This window comes from Pleurodeles waltl, chromosome 4_1, assembly GCF_031143425.1.
Source record: "Pleurodeles waltl isolate 20211129_DDA chromosome 4_1, aPleWal1.hap1.20221129, whole genome shotgun sequence".
Taxonomy (NCBI): Eukaryota; Metazoa; Chordata; class Amphibia; order Caudata; family Salamandridae; genus Pleurodeles; species Pleurodeles waltl.
Genome location: NC_090442.1, coordinates 194,188,411 through 194,210,211, shown reverse-complemented (window position 1 = coordinate 194,210,211; position 21,801 = coordinate 194,188,411). Strand labels below are relative to the sequence as shown.

At 44.7% G+C, this 21,801-nt stretch overlaps 1 protein-coding gene across 1 annotated transcript in view; it reads left to right on the top strand.

Annotated features, from left to right (window-relative positions):
• Positions 1 to 21,801, top strand: part of CACNA1C (calcium voltage-gated channel subunit alpha1 C) — a 1,395,795-nt gene that overhangs the window by 438,074 nt on the left and 935,920 nt on the right. Inside the window, exon 2 of the mRNA XM_069228081.1 lies at positions 6,677 to 7,000. Within this exon, the coding sequence (XP_069084182.1) occupies positions 6,677 to 7,000 (324 nt within the window). The remainder of the gene's footprint in view (positions 1 to 6,676; positions 7,001 to 21,801) is intronic.

Genomic DNA, 21,801 nt, shown 5'->3' with positions numbered 1-21,801 from the left:
TTTTATGCCCTTAATATATAACAAACCTAACCCTGGTCTGTTATTTTGCTAAATTACAGTAACAACATGTGTGCTTAACTGCTGCAATGACTCATACAATGTTTTGTTATAGTCTAGGTTATTTCACTATGCGTCAAACTATCACTTTGTATCAAGTTGTAACGCACTCTCCTACCTATTAAATTCCATGCTCTTCACTCCCTTCCGGACATTACCAAATTACTCTATAAAACATCTCTGACAACATTGCCTAGACAATTCATATTCACAAAATTGTATGCAACCATTGGGGTTTTGAGGGTCATTGGGCAGGCCTCCCTATGCAACACAATCTAACAATACAACCCTTATTGCCAAGATTGTGGTAAAATATTGGCGGGCTGTAGTTAATGGATGTTTTACATCCACATATTGTGATTTAGGTGTAATAAATCCTCACACAGGCCTATGCTCCTTCTACCATTCACACCATCAAAATGGCATCCGACCACTTTGAGGATTCAATTCATCCACCATGTATTTTTTGGAAATGTGTTAAGGTTTCTTTCCAACAAAAGTATTATCGACAAACATTGTGCTTAAATCATTGGAACTTTTCCAACTAGTTCTTGGGTGAATACACAAGGAAGGCCTGTTAATACAACCTCAAAGGAAGACAACCCCAACACGTTCGAAAGATGCTGCACAGAATTAGGCCGAGCATCTTCAATAGCTCTTGCTTCTGTTGCAACTGTAAAACTGTGGCTCCTCCTTTATCACATAAGGTTGTGTGTCAGGATATAGATTAAAAAAAATTGCCTGACAATTAGACTCTGGCCTAAATATTGTATACAAAAAATTACTCCGTTAGCTGTATATTTTCTCCTATTAGCTCGGATGGGGCAATATTTTGGTAAATAATATTTAGGACATACTAATTTTGCCAGATGATATTTGGGCTACGATATTCTAGTACCATACCCATTGCAGAAATTTCCTTTAGGTATTGCGGCCCTGATAACACCCTTCATGAACTTAATTCCATCTTTTCCAGTAGAGACTCCATATATACTCCCAGACAAATATCCGAATTTTGCAATGTAGACACATGCGAGTCAAGAAATTCTCAAGCATCCTCCTGCATGCAAGACTAGGGCCTGATTTAGAACTCGGCGGATGAGATATCCATTACCGTTGTGATGGAGTAACCCGTCCGCCACATTCTAAGTCAGGCCCAAAATGTTGAACCGTAATCCACAAGCATAGACAACACCTTAGTAGAAATGCTCACCTTATTGTATGGTTTGTTGAAATGTCACCTCCCAAATAAAAACTAGATTGTAAATGTCATTATCAGTTTGATATACCTCACACCCATCCCTCTACTGTTTGCCTTAAACATACGTGCAAACTTTCCTACATTTGTTTCTCTAACTGAGACTGATAGTGACATGTCCTGTACTTCAAATCCTGAAAACACAATTTTCTGGGTCTCCTAATCCATTTCAAATATTTTCTTATTACAATAATTCTGTCTTAAAGTTCCAGTCGCTTATTTATAAACAGTTATCATTTTCGCACCCAGCACTCTCACACACCATGACAAAGCATAACATCTGTATTTCTAAAGCACATGTCCATACCTTGGGGCATCTTGGCACCGAATAACAGATGTTTATTGTTACCCAACTGAATGATCTCTTCATTTTTTTGGCCAGTGAATCTTTTTTTCCCTGAATATTGAAACTACTTGTACAAATTACAAGCTTGTCTTTTATCATCACACTATTAAAGCTGTGAAAATGCCCTTTGCCAGCAGGTAAATTAAAATTCCCCACTTCAACTTTAGCTCATTGAAACTAGAGTCTCAACAATTGCACGCTAAAACCTTATTTACATTTTCTCTATAGTGCAATTTTAGCTTCCTACATGCTAATGGCTGGTCTTGCTTATCCTCCTTCAAGGTAAATCGTCCATAGATGTTCAAACATATCGCAACCTTCCAGCCTCCGCGTGGCGGTAACACAACCTGCTTTATTAGGGCGAATATGCATCGCTTCCTATGGTTTTCATATACCTCTTGAATATCCCTTTCCCTAGAAACATGGCGCACCGGGATCGCATGGCATTAGGGTGAAAGAATGTGGAAAACCTGCCCCTACACATACCACACAAAACAACCCGACCCTGCGCAGAGGAACACTACAAGAAAGACACACACTGCTTCTATAGAAGAATGGACGTCAAGTCACCAAAACCCCAGGGGTAGAAGAGGTGACTTCAGATGCCCTTTGACCTTCACTTTCACACACACACATTCATACATACACCCTACTTACACATACGCACACATTCACATACACACACACACACACACACACTGTTACATAAACACACTCAAGCCTCCAAGCAACATACTTAAAAGCATTTTTGTACTTACCTCGGCTGTCAGGGAAGGTCATATTCCAGTAATTTTTACTCCATGTTTTATTACACTGATAGCGAACACTGTAATATTATTCACTATTAGTATAATTTCAAGAAATGACAAAAATAAAGAGAGGAGCCTCAACCGATGTCACCTCTGAGGTCAGGTGTTTCAAAGGCACTGCCAGGGGTCGCAAGAGACAAACTGGGGTCGCAGCAGCGACCCCTGGCGACCTCTATGACGCCCGTGTGAAGAAGCCCTGTCCGGCCCGGCTAAAACAACCAGAAAGCGCACTATTCCCTCGGGGTTCAGGCCACACAATCCACCCGGTCTTCGGTTGTATGGGGTCAGTCATGGGGCCGAACACACCTGTCAAAGGAAGTCTTTTTGGGACCCCATCCTAACTTCCATAAAAGTGTTTTTTCCTCAAGGCCAACGTGCACCACGCTTCCAGAATATGGCTATTCCTACTCTAAACTGTTTTGTCCGTGGGTTGGAAAGGCCGGAGGTTTACGAAGGTGCTTGGCGGATTGCTTGGTTTTTCTCAGTTTGCTCTAGCTTCATGTAAAGTACTTGGCCGAAATGATGAAAGTCAGGTCAGAAGGGAACATCTTTATATTTGACAATACATTAACTCTTCAATGATTGGTATGTATGATTTATTTTTTGTATAAAAGAAACATAATTTACACCTCCCTGGTGAGACTGGAAAATACGACAAAATTATCTATGTGAAGATCTTGCAAAAATGTGTTGTATTTCGTAACAGGAGACCAGATGTGGGAGCTCAGTTTCGTCAGCAAAGGGGTGTTTGGGTGCACGACTCCCACAGGCTGCACGTAGAGCCTGGCTAGCATTGAAGGAATGGCAGGAGGGTAGATTGAGAGGGGGGTTATTACGTTGCTGTCCTACAGTGCACAAACCAGCCCTACCAGGTTTGCAGAGCACTTTACTTGAGAGCTAGAGTATACCCTGGTATTTTTGGACATACCATCCCAACCAATAGAGCTCGGAATTAACCAATAAAAGGTCTCCACATTAATACCAGAAAACCCTCAGTCGCCTGTGAAGTCCAGTGAGAGCCAAATGATTGCTACAGACAATGGACAGAATAGCACATGATGCGCGGCGCATCCGGTGACATTTTAAAAAAAAAGTTTTCTATAGAGCCCCCGGGAGGGCCAGGTCCCAGGGGCATTGATTTATATATGCAGGGAGGCTGCCACCTCCCCAGGGCACAAAACATATGGTGCGGGGGGGTCTGAGGCCCCCAGCAGCCCCAGGGACCGCCACCTCCTCAGGACAATAAACTAATGTGGTGAGGGAAGGCCACTTGCCCCCGCACCCTCAGGGACCTCCACCTCCCCGGGGCACTAAACGAATGGGGACTGCCACCCCGTAAGACTTCAGTAAAAAAAAGTGAAGGGGGTCCATTTCGGACCCCCGGGGACCACCACCTTCCTAGGGCTATAGTAGTTGGAGAGGGGCCACATGGCCCCCCTCGAGGAGCCACTGATGGCCCTGCACCCCCCCCCCCCCCCCAGGGCAGCTCCTGCAATGTCGCGGGGTGCCCACTCCTGCACATAGCTGCTTGCTTTTGCTTTGTGGGAGCTGACAGCACCCACCAAGCAAAAACAAACAAAGACTAATTTCTGACAGCGAGAGCTGTCAAGCAGCTCCCACTGTCAAAAAGAGGACTTTTCATCTGTCTTCCCTGCTGGCAAATATGCGTGCAGATGAAAACATTGCTGCCACAAGCTTCTGGGAGCAATGTCGCCGCCTGGAACCTCAGGGGCCTTGAGGCTCAACCCCTTCCCCCCCCCACGGTCCTCTCACTCTCTATCTATGGAAAAGAGAGGGAGAGACTGTGGCATAATTGTTAAGGCCACAGGCCCCGACAAGGACAGTTGAGGGTTCTAGTTCAGGTGTGTCTGTGGTGATTTCCCTACCTTCATTTGTTTTTTAACTTTAAAGGTTTATGGTTCATAATGAAAGGCGATCTCACTTTTTTTAATTGACAAATATATTTTTCTTTTTAATATGTCCGGAAAGCTCTCATTCTAAGTTTTTCATTAATCAAATCCTTAAAAACTCTCTAGCACTCTCCCTCTCACTCTCTTTCTCTTTCACTCTCGGAATTTCTCTTTTTCAAACTCTATCTCCCACTAACACACCCACTCAGACCCTTACGCACCTACTCGCATATCCACTCAGACACTCACGCACCCATTTGCAGACCTTAGTGCACCCACTCACAGCCCCACTCAGACCCTCACACACCCACTCACAGACCCACTCAGACACTGACACACCTACTAATAGACCCACTGAGACTTTCACACAACCACTCACAGAGCAACTGAAACCCTCATACACCCACTCACAGACCCACGCACACACAGACACACCCATTAAAACACTGATGTACGCACTCACACACACAGACACTCTCAAGTCCAGATACGCCCTCTCACACCTCTTCTCACACCCCGAGAGACAGGCTGCGGCCTGCTCCCGCTGGCACGTTCAAAGAGCCTTGCGCATCGTGAGGTTCGGTGGTTAGGGGGCTTGGCCACGGGGTCTGGTTGCAGGTCAGGCCTTGGGCGCAACCTCCGCTGCGCACAGGTGAAGGCCATGTATGGTGCAAGGATGAATGCTTATAGGGGAATGGCCCAGTGGCAGCTGCTGCCGTGCACGGTCAAAGGCTGTGCACAACAGTGATTAGATTAACGTATAGTAATGAAGATTACCATATGTTAAAAAAAAACAAAGAAAGTCACTTAAAAAAACAAAAGTTACAGGGATGTTATAGTTAGGAATTATAATTAGAAAAACAAAGAAATTCACTTACAAAAACCAAAGGTTACAGAGACGTTATACATAGGCTCACATTTTAAACAAACAAAACCATAGAATTTCCCCTGTTATAGTTAGAGTTAACTTGAGTTACTGCAACTTGTGCCCTGAGGTATGTATATCTCGCGTCCTTGCCAACCACTGCTTATTACCCCACAAATTATGGCACACATGACATCTTTGATAACATCATTGGTAATAAGTGCCTATTCTATACATTAACCTCTTTCCATCTCTCTATGCTTGTTCCTCTACCGATACCATGGTCCCTTTTATCAGAGAATATTTCCATAGAAGCGTGTGTTCTCTTATCCACGTGGCTGTTCACTATTGGTATGCTCTTTCAGTATCTCTGTGCTTGTTTTCATACTTACATGTTCCTCTATGCTTGTTCCTTTATCCACTTTAATGTGAGCATCCATCCATACGTCTGCGCGTGCACATTATACTAGTTCTATACTTCTATGCTTTTCCATATCTTAATATAACAGCTCTGTAAGTGATGCTCTTCCAGCCTTCCTACTTCGGATCTGCTCTGGTCCCCAAACCGTGGGAGTTCTTGATCCAGATGTGAGTCCGTTGTCATGCCTACCAGTAATGTTGTAAGGCTTTGCCTGTGCTGTGATGCGAAGTGTCTGTTCCTTTCGATATCACGCCTTGTATCTCGTGATAAGCCGCTCGGGCCTTGGGCATACACATAATGTACTACAGTCTTGTTTGATTTACTTCAACCATGTATTACACATCCGCGGTTCTTAAAATGTGATGCGAGGACCCAAATTGTCCGCGATGCCTACTCGGGTGGTCCACGATTGTTCAGAAAATTAAATATTATTAACAGATAATAAAGTATATACACATAAAGAAGTAAAATCGAAAAATATAAAGGGTTCTGATAATTTGATGGAATGTGAAATTGGAGGCTAAAAGTTAAGTTGGTATCCTCCGCTTGATCTGTGGTAACAGCAAAAGTATGGCAAACAATACTATGGGCGTTTTTGGCCTCTAATGAATTACTTGTGGCAGCAAAAAGACAGGGTGAATTAGGAGCAAAAAAGACAGAGTGATAGGCTAGAGCCTAGCATATTGCTTTATCTTTTTGGACATAAACCAAATTTTGAAAAATTTCAACTTTCCTATTAAAAATCACATTTCTTTTTTTGTATATTTTTTTAATTTGAATTTTAAAAAATCGTAATTTTTTAGTGTGCTGTGTTTTTTTTTGTTGTTTTTGTTTGGTTTTGGGTATTTTCGGAGGTTTAATTCATAGACATTTCTTAGACCAGAGCCCCTGGCTTCCAAATGTGATTCCCTAGGGTCCACAAAAGTTTAAGAATCGCTGTTGTGCGTAGCAACGTTACCATATGTTTTTTTAGCACACTTTAATATTCTTGCTTTTTGTTTTTTTTGTAGGTTCCAACTATGCGAGTCCCCGAGCAGGCCACGCCAACATGAACGCCAACGCGGCTGCCGGCCTAGCCACAGAGCACATCCCCACCCCGGGGGCGGCTCTATCATGGCAGGCTGCAATCGATGCCGCCAGGCAGGCCAAACTGATGGGCAGTTCTGGCAATGCCACGATATCCACAGCCAGTTCCACGCAGCGCAAGCGTCAGCAGTACGGCAAGCCTAAGAAGCAGGGCACGACCACTGCCACGCGGCCGCCTCGCGCCCTGCTCTGCCTCACGCTCAAGAACCCCATCCGGAAAGCGTGCATCAGTATTGTGGAGTGGAAATATCCTTTTGTAAACAGAATTCTCATGGAAATTGAAAACAAATGTATTTGGGGCCATTCTTGAATTGTGTTTCGAAATATTTCTAATGGCGTAGATGAGAAAGAAAATCAGATTCTGTCAAATATTTTACTGTACTAAATTAAGAAGGCTCATGTGAGCAGGCCAGTTTGCTTTTGTGCTCAAATTGTTCAACTTTGAGACTGGAAATTGCATAGGTATTGAGTCCTTCCAGTAGACCGTCAGAAACACACTAACTTGCTATTTATTGATAAAGGAACTGAAAGCATAAAAATGTAAAGTGAGGTAAATGACACAAAACACACTCAGTGCGAGTTCTACATTTTAGATCAGTGAACTAAATTCATATTTTGGACCTTGCAGCCAAATGAATGGCCATTTAGCTAGTCCTGACATTTTAGCCAAACAACCGTTTGTGATCTATAACTTGTATTTCTACTGTTCCTATTCTAAGTGGTGGGCCCCAAGTCCAGTACTTTATTCGAGCCAGTGGTTTCCAGTGTACGGCACCAGCACTTATTTTTGAGGGTCGGAACTTATGTTTTTTTGGCTCAAGCATTTGCTTCGAGCAAAAGACACATATGGGATGGACAGAGGAAGAGAAAAGCGTCACAAAGGGAGAAAGCAGAAAGCCGCAAGAATGAACCGAAGGGGCAGGGAGTGGCTGTAGATGAATTAAAGAGGTCTGAAATGGCATTAGGATTACGCTGCCTCAGTATTCTGTGCTCGCACATTTAATTGCAGCACCCACATGTTTCAGGACAGCTCTGAGCACCGGCACATTATTATTTACAAATTAAGCACTGCCCGAGTCCCATCAAAGAAAACTATGTTGACTAAAAAGCCAAGACTTGGATCATAATCACATGTGATACGAAGAAATTTAGTTGTGATGTGACTGTACCCGTTTTTTAATTCTCAGGCCCTTCTTGTTTTCAAGTCCATGATTTTTGACAGTAGGTTGAAGTCCAAGTGTTACATTGAAATTCAATTTGTTTTGTAAATTGTTGTAATTTGGACACAGCTGAAAGAGTTTACATTTTGTTAATTCAATTCCTTGATGAATTTCTGGTTGAAGAATAGAATGTTTCTTATGTGGGGGTGTGATGACATTCAAGACATTTGATGAAAAGTTAATTCCAGCGAAATCCTGCAATGAATTATGTAGTTCAGTGGTTCCCAACCTGTGGTTCGGGGACCCCTAGGGGTCAGCAAAGCCTCCTTAGGAGGTCCATGACTGCTTAAAAAATTTAATAACATTAACAGATTAGGTCCCCAGATTTCAGCAACGACTCATTGGGGGGGTCCCAGGATTCCAAAAATGATTCAGTGGGGGGGTCCCCAGGTATCAGTACTGATAAAGTGGGGGTCCACAGAAGTCAAAAGGTTGGGAACCACTGATTTAGTTAATATCAAAGTGGATATGTTTAGGACATTTCCACCTTTAAAACCGAGAATACAAATGTAAATTGAAATCAAACCTCTGCTTGATTTACTGAGACCTTCTTCTTTCAAAGAGGGCTGGGAGTTGTGAAATGATACACCCACCAAAGAGGTTACTTTCAACTTTTTACTTGTAAAGTGTTATAATTGATCAGTCCAGCGAGCTCCTTTAGTGAAACATTTTACTTCTGGGTCTTGTAATCAGATAATATACACAGCTAACATATACCCTCTTATTTTAGGGGTGTCTAGTGTATAAGCAGGAGGGGTGGGCCTATGCCAGATTTTAATAGAGGACCAATGACTTTGTAAATAACTTTAGATTAATAGGATGCTGCAAAAATGCCGAAGTTCTGCAAATCTGGCATGGATGTGATCTTCTTGGACATGCATTGCAGTGCTTAATTTGTGCTTGCAGTTTCCGGTGCGGGGCACCAGCACTTATTCTTGATGGATGGCACTTATTTTTCTGCCTCAAGCATTTACTACGAGCGCACACGGGAAAGCTTAGGAAGAGAAAAACGAAAAGTGTCACAAAGGGAGAAAGCAGAAAGCTGTAAGAGTGAGCTGAAGGGCAGGGAGTGGCTGTAAATGGATTGAAGAGGCCCAATATGGTTTCAGGATTACGCCACCAGTGTTCCGTGCTTGCACATTAAATTGCAGGAGCTGCGAGTTTCAGAGGTCAGCTTTGACACCGGCACCTTTTTATTTACAAATTAAGCAGTGGTGCGTTGGGTACCCCTAGTCTAGCTGGCAGCCCTTTACAAAGATCATCCGTGTCTCCTAAGCATGGCGATCCCCTTTGTAAACACTTGTTTTTTCTATTTAATACACCAGTGCATGCTGGGAGTTGCACTCTTGTTTCACGGGCGTTCCAAGATGGGCACCAGTTATCGACCTGCCGTGGTTCGGCAAAGGTCGGCCCAGGACTGGACCCGTAAAGTTCCCGCGCTGTACAGTCATCCGCGGACAGACGTCAGCACACTCGGGTTTATTTACTCTCTCACCCTCCTGTCTCTAATTGAGTGGTTTGCTTAATCCGGGTGCTTTTATCCAGAGTTCAGAAAGACTCTCCGAGAGACAGAAAGATTCACCAGTTAACCACGTGCAAACAAAGGGATTACGGGAAAACCCAACGTCTTTTCTCGCCTTTTAAACAGGCCTGCCTGTGCCCTTTTGGAAAATGATGTCTCAGTTCTGGAGAACCCCAGACACGTTACACACACAGGCGTAGACAGCACACGTGCCCTCGCCGGCTGCACTGAGGAGTCGCCGACCCACAGAAACCCCCGAAGAAGAATTAAATCTGTATGTACACAAAACAAAGTCCTAAAACATGCGTTCAAAACCCGGACAGTTTCTTCCTTTCAAGGCCAGGAATCCAGGCCCGGAATGTAATGGGGGCCTAGTGCATAAAATCATCTCTGTCCTTTTCAGCATGCTTTTCTGTGCCCTCCCAAGGACGTAAATTAGTACGACATGGCTTCTCTGAGCTCTGCCTCTCGCGCTTGTGGGGTGTGGGAAATGCCCTGCATCTTGCAATATTTCTGTGACCGGAGCCTCTGAAATGTCCCTCCCCTCTACCGCTATCACTTCTAAGTCGAAAAGTCACCACTACATCCCAGTGGTCTTTTCATTCCCAGTCGGGGTGTCACCACTATATACCAGTGGTCTTTTCATTCCCAGTCGCGGTGTAGCGGAAGTGACATCATTTAGCCATGACATCACCAGAAGTTGTGCCGTCACGCAGCCTTTGAATTCCTTGATTAGAGGCCGCTGAATGTTAATGAAAAGTGATTGACAACAATCTCAAACTACCAGCTGTAAAAGCTGAAACCAAATCAGGGTTTATGAAGCGCAACTACTCACCCGTAAGGGTCTCGAGGCATTAAGGGGGTTTATCCTCTGCGCTTCAGTTGAAGTGCCAGGTTGTAAGGTCCTTCTTCAATTGGGGTAGCGATGTTGGCTGCCTGAGGTGCGGGGGCAGGGTGTTCCAGCTCTTTGCCGCAAGGTGGGTAAAAGGATCTTCCACCAACCAGTCTTCCGTATGCGGGGTACGGTGGCTAGTGCTTGTTGAGCAGAGTGGGGGGGTCTGGTGGGGGAGTAGAAGTTGAGGTGGTGGTTGAGGTAGGCGGGTCCTATATCGTGGAGGGCTTTGTGCGCGTGGACGAGGAACTTGAAGTTAATTCTCTTCGCGAAAGGGAGCCAGTGGAGGTCTCTTAGGTGGATGGAGATATGCTTGCGGCGGGGAATGTGCAGGATGAGTCTGGAGGAGGCGTTTTGGATGTGCTGTAGTTTCTTGAGGTTTTTCTGGGTGGTGCTGGCGTAGAGGGCGTTGCCATTGTCAGGTCTGCTGGTAACCAGGGCATGGGTTACGGTTTTGCGGCAGCCCATAGGGATCCATTTGTATATCTTCTGGAGAAGTCAGTGTGTGAAAGCAGGAGGGTGCGACTGAGTTGACTTGGGGGGGTCATGGGGAGCGATGAGTCCAGGATGTGGCCGAGGTTGCATGCGTGGTTTATTGGCTACAGGCTACATTTAAGTATACAGCAGAAATGAAAAATTCAATACATTGAGTTGATGAACCCCAAAACATGCTGACATATATCATTATGTTCTTCAGGCTTTAAAGTATGTGCTATAAGCAATAAACACATAAAAACAACAGAGGTCACAAAATAAAGACCGCATAAATAGTGTTGGCAACCGAGGCCTCTTATGGACATTCCAAGCAACACACTGAAAAAAATGAAAAAGGGAACTAAACTTCTGCTTATACTTTTTAAATATACAATTGCTCCACCTTAGCCAGGTTACTGTGTCCAAGTTATTGAAAGGGCAGGATGCATGTGTTTATCACTCAACCATAGTGTTAAAGAGATTGTCAAATAGAATCCCGCTTTTCTAATGAACTTGGGATGCTCTAAACATCTCTCACTAAAGGCAGCCAGTGATGGGTTGGAGCTAGTATGCATGAGCAGGTCAAGTCCACAGGAAATGTAGAGCGTAAGGTTGGATAGGTTAGGGGGTGGTCTGGCAGTGGTTTTTAAAGCTCATTATCATTGCCATATTGAATATGACCTAAGCACTAGCTCAGTGCTTAATTTTTAAATAAAAATGTGCCGGTGCCAAAAGCTCTCCTCTGAAACACGTGGCTGCTGTAATTAAATGTGCAGCACAGAATACTGATGCAGAGTAATTCTGACGCCATCTCGTGCCTCTCTAATCTATTTACAACCACTCCGTCCTCCTTCAATTCACTCTTGCAGCTTTCTGCTTTCTCCCTTCGTGAAGCTTTTTCATTTTGCTCTTCCTCCCTCTTTCCCATTTGAGGCTTTTGCTCGCAGTAAATGCCTGAGGCAGAAAAATAAGTCCTGGCCCTCACAAAAAAGTGCCTGCCCTAAAAAGTAAGTACTGATGCCCCGCACCGGAAACCACCGGCTCAAATTAAGCACTTCACTAGCTCCTGTGAATATTTTTATTTCAAACTTAAATTGCCTGATACTAGCACATTTGCAGGGATGCTGGTCTATAGGCCCCCTGATCCAAGAACTACTTTTCCAAATTAGATTGCAACTCTTATAGAAGCCTACCTGGTAAAGAGTGGGATTACCATTTTAGGCGATTTAAATTTTCACCTTGAAGATAATTTTTAAAAAGACACCAAGGCATTAAAGAAGACCCTTTGTAGTATGGGGCTGTGCCAGTTGTTTATGGCACCTACCCAGGTTGCAGGACACACCCTAGAAGGCATTTTTATGAACGATCCTCAGGTTTCATCCAATCTGATTCTCCTCTTAGTTGGTCAGACCATGGAGCTGTGTTATGCTCACTGACACATCCCCTGTCCTTGTGGAGTACCACAGGGCTCGTCTTTGAGCCCTACATTATTTAATCTGTATGTTTCTCCACTCACCACCATTATCTGTTCCTATTGGCTGCAGGCGATATCTTAAACTGTCGACACCCAAATCATTGTGTCAATTCCTAAGAACTCTTCAGCCAGACCAGTGAATGTCTCACATTGTATGTCTGCAGTAGCAGAATGGATGGCCAGAAATGTCCTTGAACTCAAAGGTGAGAAGACTGAGGTGCTGCCTTTCGGAACTCATTCCTCGATCTGGAATGACGCCTGGTGGCCGGACATCCTTGGCACCTTGCCTGTCCCACTTGATAAGGCTAAAAATCTTGGAGTGATTCTAGATATGGATCTCTCTCTTAATGTACAGGCCAATCACCCAGTTGCTACGTGCTTCCGGCTTATAAAATGGTTGAAAAACATCTTTCCCTTCCTTTCCGTTTCAGCATGGAAGCAGGTTGCGGTGGCGTTGGTTATGTCCAGAATTGATTATTGCAACAATTTCTACCTGGACTCCAACAGCACTACCTAAGCAAAAATGCAGGTAACACAGAACGCTCTTTCTAGGGTTGCTCTCGATATTCCTAATCATCAACCTGTGCCAGCGGGGCTGGGTGAGCTTCACTGGCTTCCTATAAGAAGGCGTATAAAAATGTAGGGCCATCTGTATGATACATATGACTCTTTATCAAGTTTGCTCAGCTGGAATAAGGGAGATGTTTCATTGGTACCGTCCAGATAGAGTCCTACGTTCTGCCCATCGCAATCTGGTTACTATACCCAGAGTACACAAGGTCGGATGGGGGGCAGAGCTTTTTCAGTTGTGACTGCCACTCTGGAACTCACTTCCCCAATCTCTGGCTTTTATCAGAGCACATTTGCAGTTTAGAAAGGCATTAAAGACCTGGCTGTAGACTGTACAGGCTGTTCTCTTTCTGCCCTCGTTGCTGTTGATTTACCGCTGGGTCGTGCGGGTGACTGTAACTATAGTGCCTTGATGCCTACGGGAATTGTTGTGATGTACACATTTTAATCCACTCATATCACTTGAGAGCTTATGAGAAGCTCTTTGGGTCTGCTGTAGCTCTGTGTTGGGTTAGAGATGGCTGATGTGCACAACAGCCAATTCCTCAAAGGCACTTCTACAGGGCCAATGGCTGATAAGAGTGCCTGGAGATCTATGTGTCACCCCGATATTCCCACACCATTCATTGGTGGATCACCCAAGCCGCATGTTCTCATATCACCTCTATCCACCTGTTTTCATGAGCCATAGCCAGGCTGTTAAGTGATTTTAATTGGTTGACTGTACAGATCTGCCTTGGGAATAAGCGAGCAGTCACACACCGGCAACCTCAGAGACTTGTTAGCCCAAAGGGACAATTATCAATGTTCAAACACTTAAACACTGTTGTCAGCTCGGCTCTGTGGCATGAAGAGTCTTGCTCACTTGAAGCCGGTCCAGGCCCCAGAGGAGCCTTACTTTGCATAGACAGTGTGAAACATGGGAAGGGTGGCTAGAAACTATGAAATAAGCGAAAAGGGTGATGCTGGGATTAAAACAATTTAGCAGGGCAGCCCTGTGACCGAGATTATCTCAAACTAAGCAACAATGAAGGCATAGCATCTAACTAAGGGTTGGCCCTAGCAAAGTGAGTGGCACTGATGGGAAGTAAAGATGACTCGAGTCAAGAGGATGGCATTGATATAAAGTGAAGCGAGGACAATGAGAATCGGAGGAATCAAATATAAAATATAGAATCGATCCAGAAACATGGTACAGCTGGGAAACAAGGGTGAAAGGTCGAATTGAGCCAGGACGGTGGAACCGGTCAGAAGTCAAGAAGGGAGTAAGCCACTGTGGTGGCAATGATATAACGTAAAAGGAAGAATTGATACTAGAAAAGTTATGTATATGATTTCACCAGAGAAATGTTGAATTATCCCAGCGACGTGGTTCTGAGGCACAGAGGGTATAACAAGTCACCTTTTGCTATGTGTTGACATTGAGAAGTAAAGACATACAAAGATGAGGCCCCATGCGGTGCCGACTGTAAGAAAAGGCGACACTGGGCTTTGATACCACATTCTGTGGTGTTTTATATTCAGTCCTCTTCAGGACAAGGGTGCGGGGGCCTAATACATGCAGTGGGTTATCTTGTCGCACAACCAAGATCACGAGTGTGCCAAGTAAGGCCCTGACTCATGCAGAGACACTGGCCCTGATATAGCATGGGCAGACCTGGGGAGGCCATGGGCCCAGCAGGGTAAGAGGTTACAGTGAATGTGATGACCTGGCATACATACATCTGAGTGGCACTTAAGATTACAAGTGACAACACAATAACCATTGCCACACAAAGCAGTGTTAGCTGGGCCCATTGGATGCCGTGTATTTAGTTACTGTATGCAAAATTGGTCCTTTTATGGTCATGAGTGTGTCAGAGAAGACCACCACACACTGTTCCTCTGGTACACTTGCCATCCATATCTGGGAATAACTACCACTATTGGCATTTCCTGGGACTTTCCGTGTGTGTTGGAGTTTTCCCAGTGGTTGTCATGAGGTTCCTATGAGTTCGGTGCTATCTGGCTTTTAAGCCAGATCCGTGGTGGAACAACCTGACTACTGCTGAGAGAAGCCCTCACCACCGTAGGACAAGACCAGTCAAAGACATGGGATATTGAACGTCGCAAGGACGCTCAAGGAAGCCTTCGTGGGCAGCACAGCGGTAGCTTTCCTTGACACATGAAGACACTTGGGACCAACTCATGTGACAGTCAATGTTCATGGCCACTGCGGTGGGTCGTGGGAAAGCCTCCTGTGAGAAGCTCTACTGATGGGATCCAGCATCGTCATCAGCACAGCCAGCGCAAAGGCAGAGATCGGAGAATGCTCCCCTGTGAAGAGGAGACAAGCTTCCAGCAGGGAAGTACTCCCGCATCCAGCCTTAAGTAAAGGCCACAGCCGGGGTAAACAGAGAAGGAACCAACCAGGTGCAGCTCTAGTGTTACCTACCTATCAACCTCCTGCAGCCTTACCCGGTATGGGGATGCCAACAGACTGCGGGAAACGAGGAGCTGCTGGCTTTTGTCCCAACACTGCATCTCCGCTAACTAACAAATAGGCCAGGGCGAAATTTCATTTATTTTGGTGCAATCACTCATAATTTCTGGCACTTTGCATCACACTTCTTACATGAAATGCCCAAGATTGTGCCATCATGTAATCTCAGGTACTTGAGATTTTGTGCTGGGAAAAATCTTATCGCGAGAGCACTGGAACAGTGTGAACGAACCCCATATGCGAGCTCAATTGTTTTCTTTGCATGCAATTTTGCAACTTGTTTGCGCAAATTTCACTCAGCCCAACTCACAAGGGACCTTTTCAAGGCCTACTGCATGGTCCATCTCTAAACACAACCCGTTGTGTTCATCATTGAGAATTTGCAAACCTTCGCATTTTTGCTGGTTCCTTGATGCTGGGTGGAAGCCCCTCGCAATGAGCCACCGTGGCCCATCTCTTCGAAGAGTAGCGCTTAGAATACGTGTGTTGCACTGTACTTTATAGTCTGTCCTGAAACCCTTTTGACTGAAGAGTCACAAACACTCACCTCCTGATTGAAAACTTGCTCCTAAGTAATATGCAAATTCATTATTTTATGACCAGGGCTTCCCATAGGGCAGTGCACAGAAAACTACTACCACTCGCTCTCAACCCAGGTCTGGGGAAAAGGTGAGGTAGACCCCCATTGATCTGCTCACAGACCCTCATACGAGAAGAAAAGGGCAGCTCATCCCATCCTCTCCGGAGCGTGGATGCTCAAGGAATCCCTTTCTTCAAGTGAGTAAAGTAATGTACCTGGGAACAGTCATGTGCACAGATCAACCAGAATATGCAAAGCCGAGCTAGGAGCCCACTTTCCTGTTTCTGTCTTGTAGTCATGGCTTCTTTCTATCTCACATGACATGGTACTTGGGTTTATTTGATAGTGGGCACATCAAAAATTCTTAACATTTAGGGACTAGATAACAATGTTGTACATGCAGAACCATTAGATAAGCTAAAAATGACGTAATGTAGGTTACACATCTGACCTCCTTAGCCATTTGAGAAAGGTGTGCTAATTGTTGCTCAGATCACACAATTAATTTCTTTATATAGAGCAATGTAGGTCGAACTTTTCAGGTCTCACCCTAGAGGCCTGGAGGTATAATGTTTTACAAATCTGTGCAAATTCATGTGAAAAGAACCGAACCTTGATGTGACATGCGCCTCCCAAAAGCGATGGTCCTATGTGACCACGCCCCCTCTGTCACACTATCCCGGGATACTTGGTAATTCCATAGTACGCTCTAAGAAGTCACGGATCACTTTATTGAGAAGTAGACTGATATTGCAGCTAGTCACTTGTGACAGGACAGTACAAGGTGTACATGATGGGCTAGGATTTTGAGAGACTCTGACGTCATTGACACTAGTTCACAAGTTCCGTGAGTGCATGTGTCTAGGGAGGGGGTTTCTAGCCTGGTCTTTTTGGGGACACTTTTTGACCCACTTTGACACTACCTGGTTGGCACTGACCCTATGTGGCATGGACCCACCGTCACACTAGCCATGTTGAACCTAGCCTTCTGTGGCACTGACTCTCTCTATAACACAAATTCTTATGCGATGCACTCTATCCCAGGGCCTAGTCACCCTCAGTGCCCTCAGGTCCCCGTGACATTAGCCCTCTGTGGCACTGGCCGTCAGGGACATTGGCCCTCAGTGGCATTGACTCCCTTGGAAACAACGTGGCCCTATCCGACATGGAGCCTCAGTGACTCACACACTCTGTGTCCCTGGTCCTCTGTGACACTGTGTTGCACAGTAGAGAACATACTGTTAATTTATGAATACACACGCCAAGACCTTCTGTGTCAGAATTAGAATCATATAATGAGTGTTCTAAATTATCAATGGTATCACCCACATTCTCAACTGTGATAACATTAACACTACTGTTAGGTTTTGTACTTCTGCAGACACTTCGAAAAAGGCCCGTTTTACTGCCCTTTTTTCAATCGCTGGACATCCTGGATTATTACTGAGATGTGATTTAGAACTACACTTAAAACAACCGAGATTCTGCCTGTTTCCACCAAGGGGCTTATTGAATAGCAGAGAACATGCAGTTACGTGTGCGTGCACACGTCATGACGTGCGGTGTCGGATTGGAAGGCGGAGTGCAACTTATACTGAAGCTGGCGTGCAATGCAGCTGAAGCGGTAGCGGGACGCTCAGCTCCATCGGTCTCCATCAGTGGGCCTTTTGGATACCAAAATAAATATTATTTTAATAACATTTACTTCATTTATTTCTGTTTATACACACTGTCTGATACAGACTCTTCGTGGCAGGTGTGACTGCCCCGCTTTTGACTCTATGACACCTGATCTCTGCCACTATGACTCTATGACACTTGCTCTCTGTCACTCTGACCCTCTGTCACTTTGACTCACTTGAAAAAGGCTTCTCTGTTGCTGCCTTTCTGTGGCACTGGCCTTTGTGGCTCTAGCCCTCTGTGACAATGGCCTTCACGAGCCTGGCCCTTCGTGACACTGGACCTCTGTGGCTCAGGCCACCTGTGACACTGACTCTCGTAACACATGGTCCTCGCTTACACTGGTCATCTGTGGCGCAAACACGGAGAATCTGACAGGCAAGCAGAAAAGGATACAAGATGCCATATAGAACCCCGGGTTCAAAAGAGTTAATCCGCTCATGTATCTTCGCTTTCTCTGCATCAGGGGGTCCTTAACCTGCCTTCTGGACAGAACAGGCTGTGTGTTTTAGCCTGGCAGTTCTTTACAGATGGGCTCCCTCCTTCACTTCATCAACCATGATGTCACCACGCCAGAGCCCCCTTCCCCCCTCTTTCTTCCATGAAACACTCAATCAATTAAGCCTCTTTAATTAAGCGGTGTGGAATCCGTGAGCTCAGAAGAGCTGTCAGTGGAACAGCAGAGAAGGGCTGCTGGGCCCACTAGGGATGCCCATGTCCAGCCTGCTCTGCACACCCACCTGGGCTCCATCTTGAACCTCTGCTGTATCCAAGGCTGGCCTAAATTCACTTACCGTGTTTTCATCACATCTACTGCAGCCGCTTGCAGGCATCCAGTTGCATGTTCTGTGATGACATTTCCTCTGCTTGCACGCATGCCAGTATAGAGCCAGTGTTGGACTGGGACAGAAAATAGGTCTGGATGCCAAAATAAGAGTTACCCCCCACTCAACCCACCATTAATGCATCAGAAAACAAACAAGCATTTGCAAAGCAATATGTCTCGCATATTTTGAACAAGTTAATTGCCATCTTTTGACAAGAGCGCCCATGGGCAAAAAAAAAACAAAAACATTTGCAATGCAATAGGTCTTGCATATTTCGATCAAGTTAATTATCATCTTTTGACAACAGCGCCCATCAGCAAAAACAAAAAAGACATGAGTGGAAACTGAGAAAAGATGACTTAACAAAATAAAATAAAGTTAGCTTTAAAAAAATAAAACATTGCAATTGTGTTTGTCCTGTTGTCAGTCAAGAGCCATCTGTTTGCGTGGCACTGGAAGTTAGAACAAAATAGTACCTCAATCGCATCAGGAGCAGCGGACGGGCACCTTACTAAGTTCAAATCAATTAGTGCTTGATCCCTGTGCCGCACAGAGGAACGGAAATGATGTAAGGCAAGCCTTGAGGAATTACGAGACTGTAAAGGAGAGAGGCACGCAAACCCACAAATGGTGAGACGCAAGTGGGCTCAAGCCCTTTACTGAAAACAACAGTGTCTCGCACATGTGATACATGCGCAAGTACACGCAGGATAGACCCTAAAAAAGTGGCCCACTTTTGAAAACAGGGCAGTCTTGTACTTGAAAATACACTTTTTATAGGTGTTTCTGCAAGGTGTGGGAGACTGCTTGCATTTGTGCTTGCTCCGGGCAATATCTGTGGTAATGTCAGATAAATCAACAGTAAACACTGGCCCACCATACCATAAAACATGCCCACAAACCTCCTAAAACCGGCCCACATGCTGACCTATTGAAGCAGCCACTCAGGCACTGCCAAATTACCCTATAGGCCAGTAATGCCCTGTATCTAGCCAAGCCCTTCTGCACTCCACACCCCACTTTCACTCTACTTCTAGGAGTATTCATCCATCTGGCGTACATTAAACATTTCTTTTGGGAGTTTCATGTGTGTCATTTCAACCTGCCCTCTTTCACCTGTAGTGTTTACATGCATGCATTTTACGGCCTTTGCTTTCAGGACTTGTATTTAAGGTTGTGTGGAATATTTTATGTGTAAAACAATTTTTCACACTAAAGTTTTCTTTTTGCGATAAAGTTGTTTGCAAGAGTTTTCTTGGCAAATGCAGTGTTTTTAAAACACTGAGCCGAAACGAGTGACGAGCGAAATGCGTTTTATCGGAAACAGTACTGCCTTCACAAAAGGAGTTTATAACATGAAAATCTGCTGTGCTGTTTCCTCCCAAACTCCTGTTTGACAGCCTGGGGTCTGCTGTATTTGTTTCTCACTTGCAAAACGTACTTTTAAAACATTTTTCATACATGTTTTAAATGTTTTCTACTACTTTTGTGAAGCTCACAAACCTGGTGCAGTATAAAAAAATACTTCACAGAGTGGTCTGCAGAGCGGTTGCGCCACTTAAAACCAGTGGCTGGGATCAGAGGGGAGGAGCGTTGCTAACACCCCCACCCCCCACTGTGGTGCAGAAAGCGTCAAAGATAAAATGGTAACAACATGATTTTATTACCATTTTATTTTTTATCTTTTCTGCCAGTGTGTCACTGCTGCGAATCATTGGCAGCAGTGAGGAGTGGCCACTTAAGTTTGAAGTGTGTATTATAGTTTTGACGGCTACCTTGCTACAGCCAAACAGGCATGCGCACTTCGAACCTCTCCAATCCGGCTGCCTTCAACAGCTGGGTTGGACAGTAGGCAGAGGCCCAAAGTGCCTTTTGGAGCGTGAAGCCACCCTGCTTCAGCCAATCAAGGCACTTTACTCATGCTGCTTAACAGCATGAAAACAGCACCTTGATTGGATGAGGGAGTTGACTGTGGTCTTCGCGCTCAGAGGATGTGCCTCAGAACAGGGGGGATAGGGTGCGGAACATATAGTAAGGTAAATTATGTTTTTACATGTATATTAATGTGTATGTTATGTGTATTTTTTTGTGTATGTGTTTTGTGCCCCTCCAATGTAATTTGCCACCAGCTGCCATTGCTTCAGACACCTCTAGATTAAACCCTTCATATATGGCCACTTCTGGCCAGTCTTCAACCTGGAGATTAAACTACAAAACTAACACAGGACTTCAGAGGTGTCATCAGAAGTTACACACTGTAGTGGCTATGAGTAGCCAGTGACATCAAGCAGAGTCGTCAAACTTCTCCCTTTGAAAAGGTGAACAACGTTTCCCAACTTCGCCTTTCTGGCTTAGTAACAGTGATTACTTCCTGCCGTAGACTGTTCAGCCCAGGAAGGATGAGGCAGCCTATGACAGGAATCAGTGGTGTAGAACAGAGGTCTCCAACCTTTTGTCTAATAAGAGCTACCTGTGTTCAATGAGAATCCTCCCAAGCTACTAATATTATTAGAAATGTATCAGTAACCACATCAGACAAGTTTGTGTAAGTGGCCACCATATGCAAGATTGCTAGCAGTGATCACCTCCATGTTTCAGGCAGGCTTATCAGCAGTAATATAAAAAATGACTTTGTCAATGTGGAATGCTTCTTCATGGGTCATATGTAAAAGCCTTAGCTGCAATGCCCTGGCACCTTGCTAATAAAATTTGCATTTGTCTCACCAGCAGCGTTTGATTTCTATCTCTAAAATATGAACTTTAAATATATTTTTGAAATTCAACTGTTTTTCTCTAAACATGAACTAATGAATTCTGAAAACACACTCATTTTTGTTTCAAATACAAGCTTTTCAAATTTGGTATACATATGTTAATTCAAAGATGCAAAAGCTTCTAATTTAATTCACTTGGCTACTCACAGGAGAGCTACTCACAGGCAGCTGGAGATCTACCAGTAGCTCACAAGCTACTCGTCAGAGAAGTCTGGTGTAGAAGATAGATGGCTTGGCTTCACCCTAGGGAAATAGTCCCACAAGGTGGTGGGGGGGGGGAGGGAATCCAGCATGAGGGGGGGTGGAACTGAGCAGAGGAAACATGGCAAGCGATAACCTGTTGACCACTTTTTTGCAGGAATGGTTGGTGCCTCTAAAGGTGCTTAATAAACTTCACATGCTATGTACTTTGTTAAGTTTGGGAAGATTAACATAATTTTATGTGAAGGTGCAAGTCAGCTGACACTGAAACTTTGCACATCCATGTTTTATCTGCAGGTTACTCTGTGCCTCTCCATAAACAGCATTTTGCCCCCACTTCGCCCACGCTTACC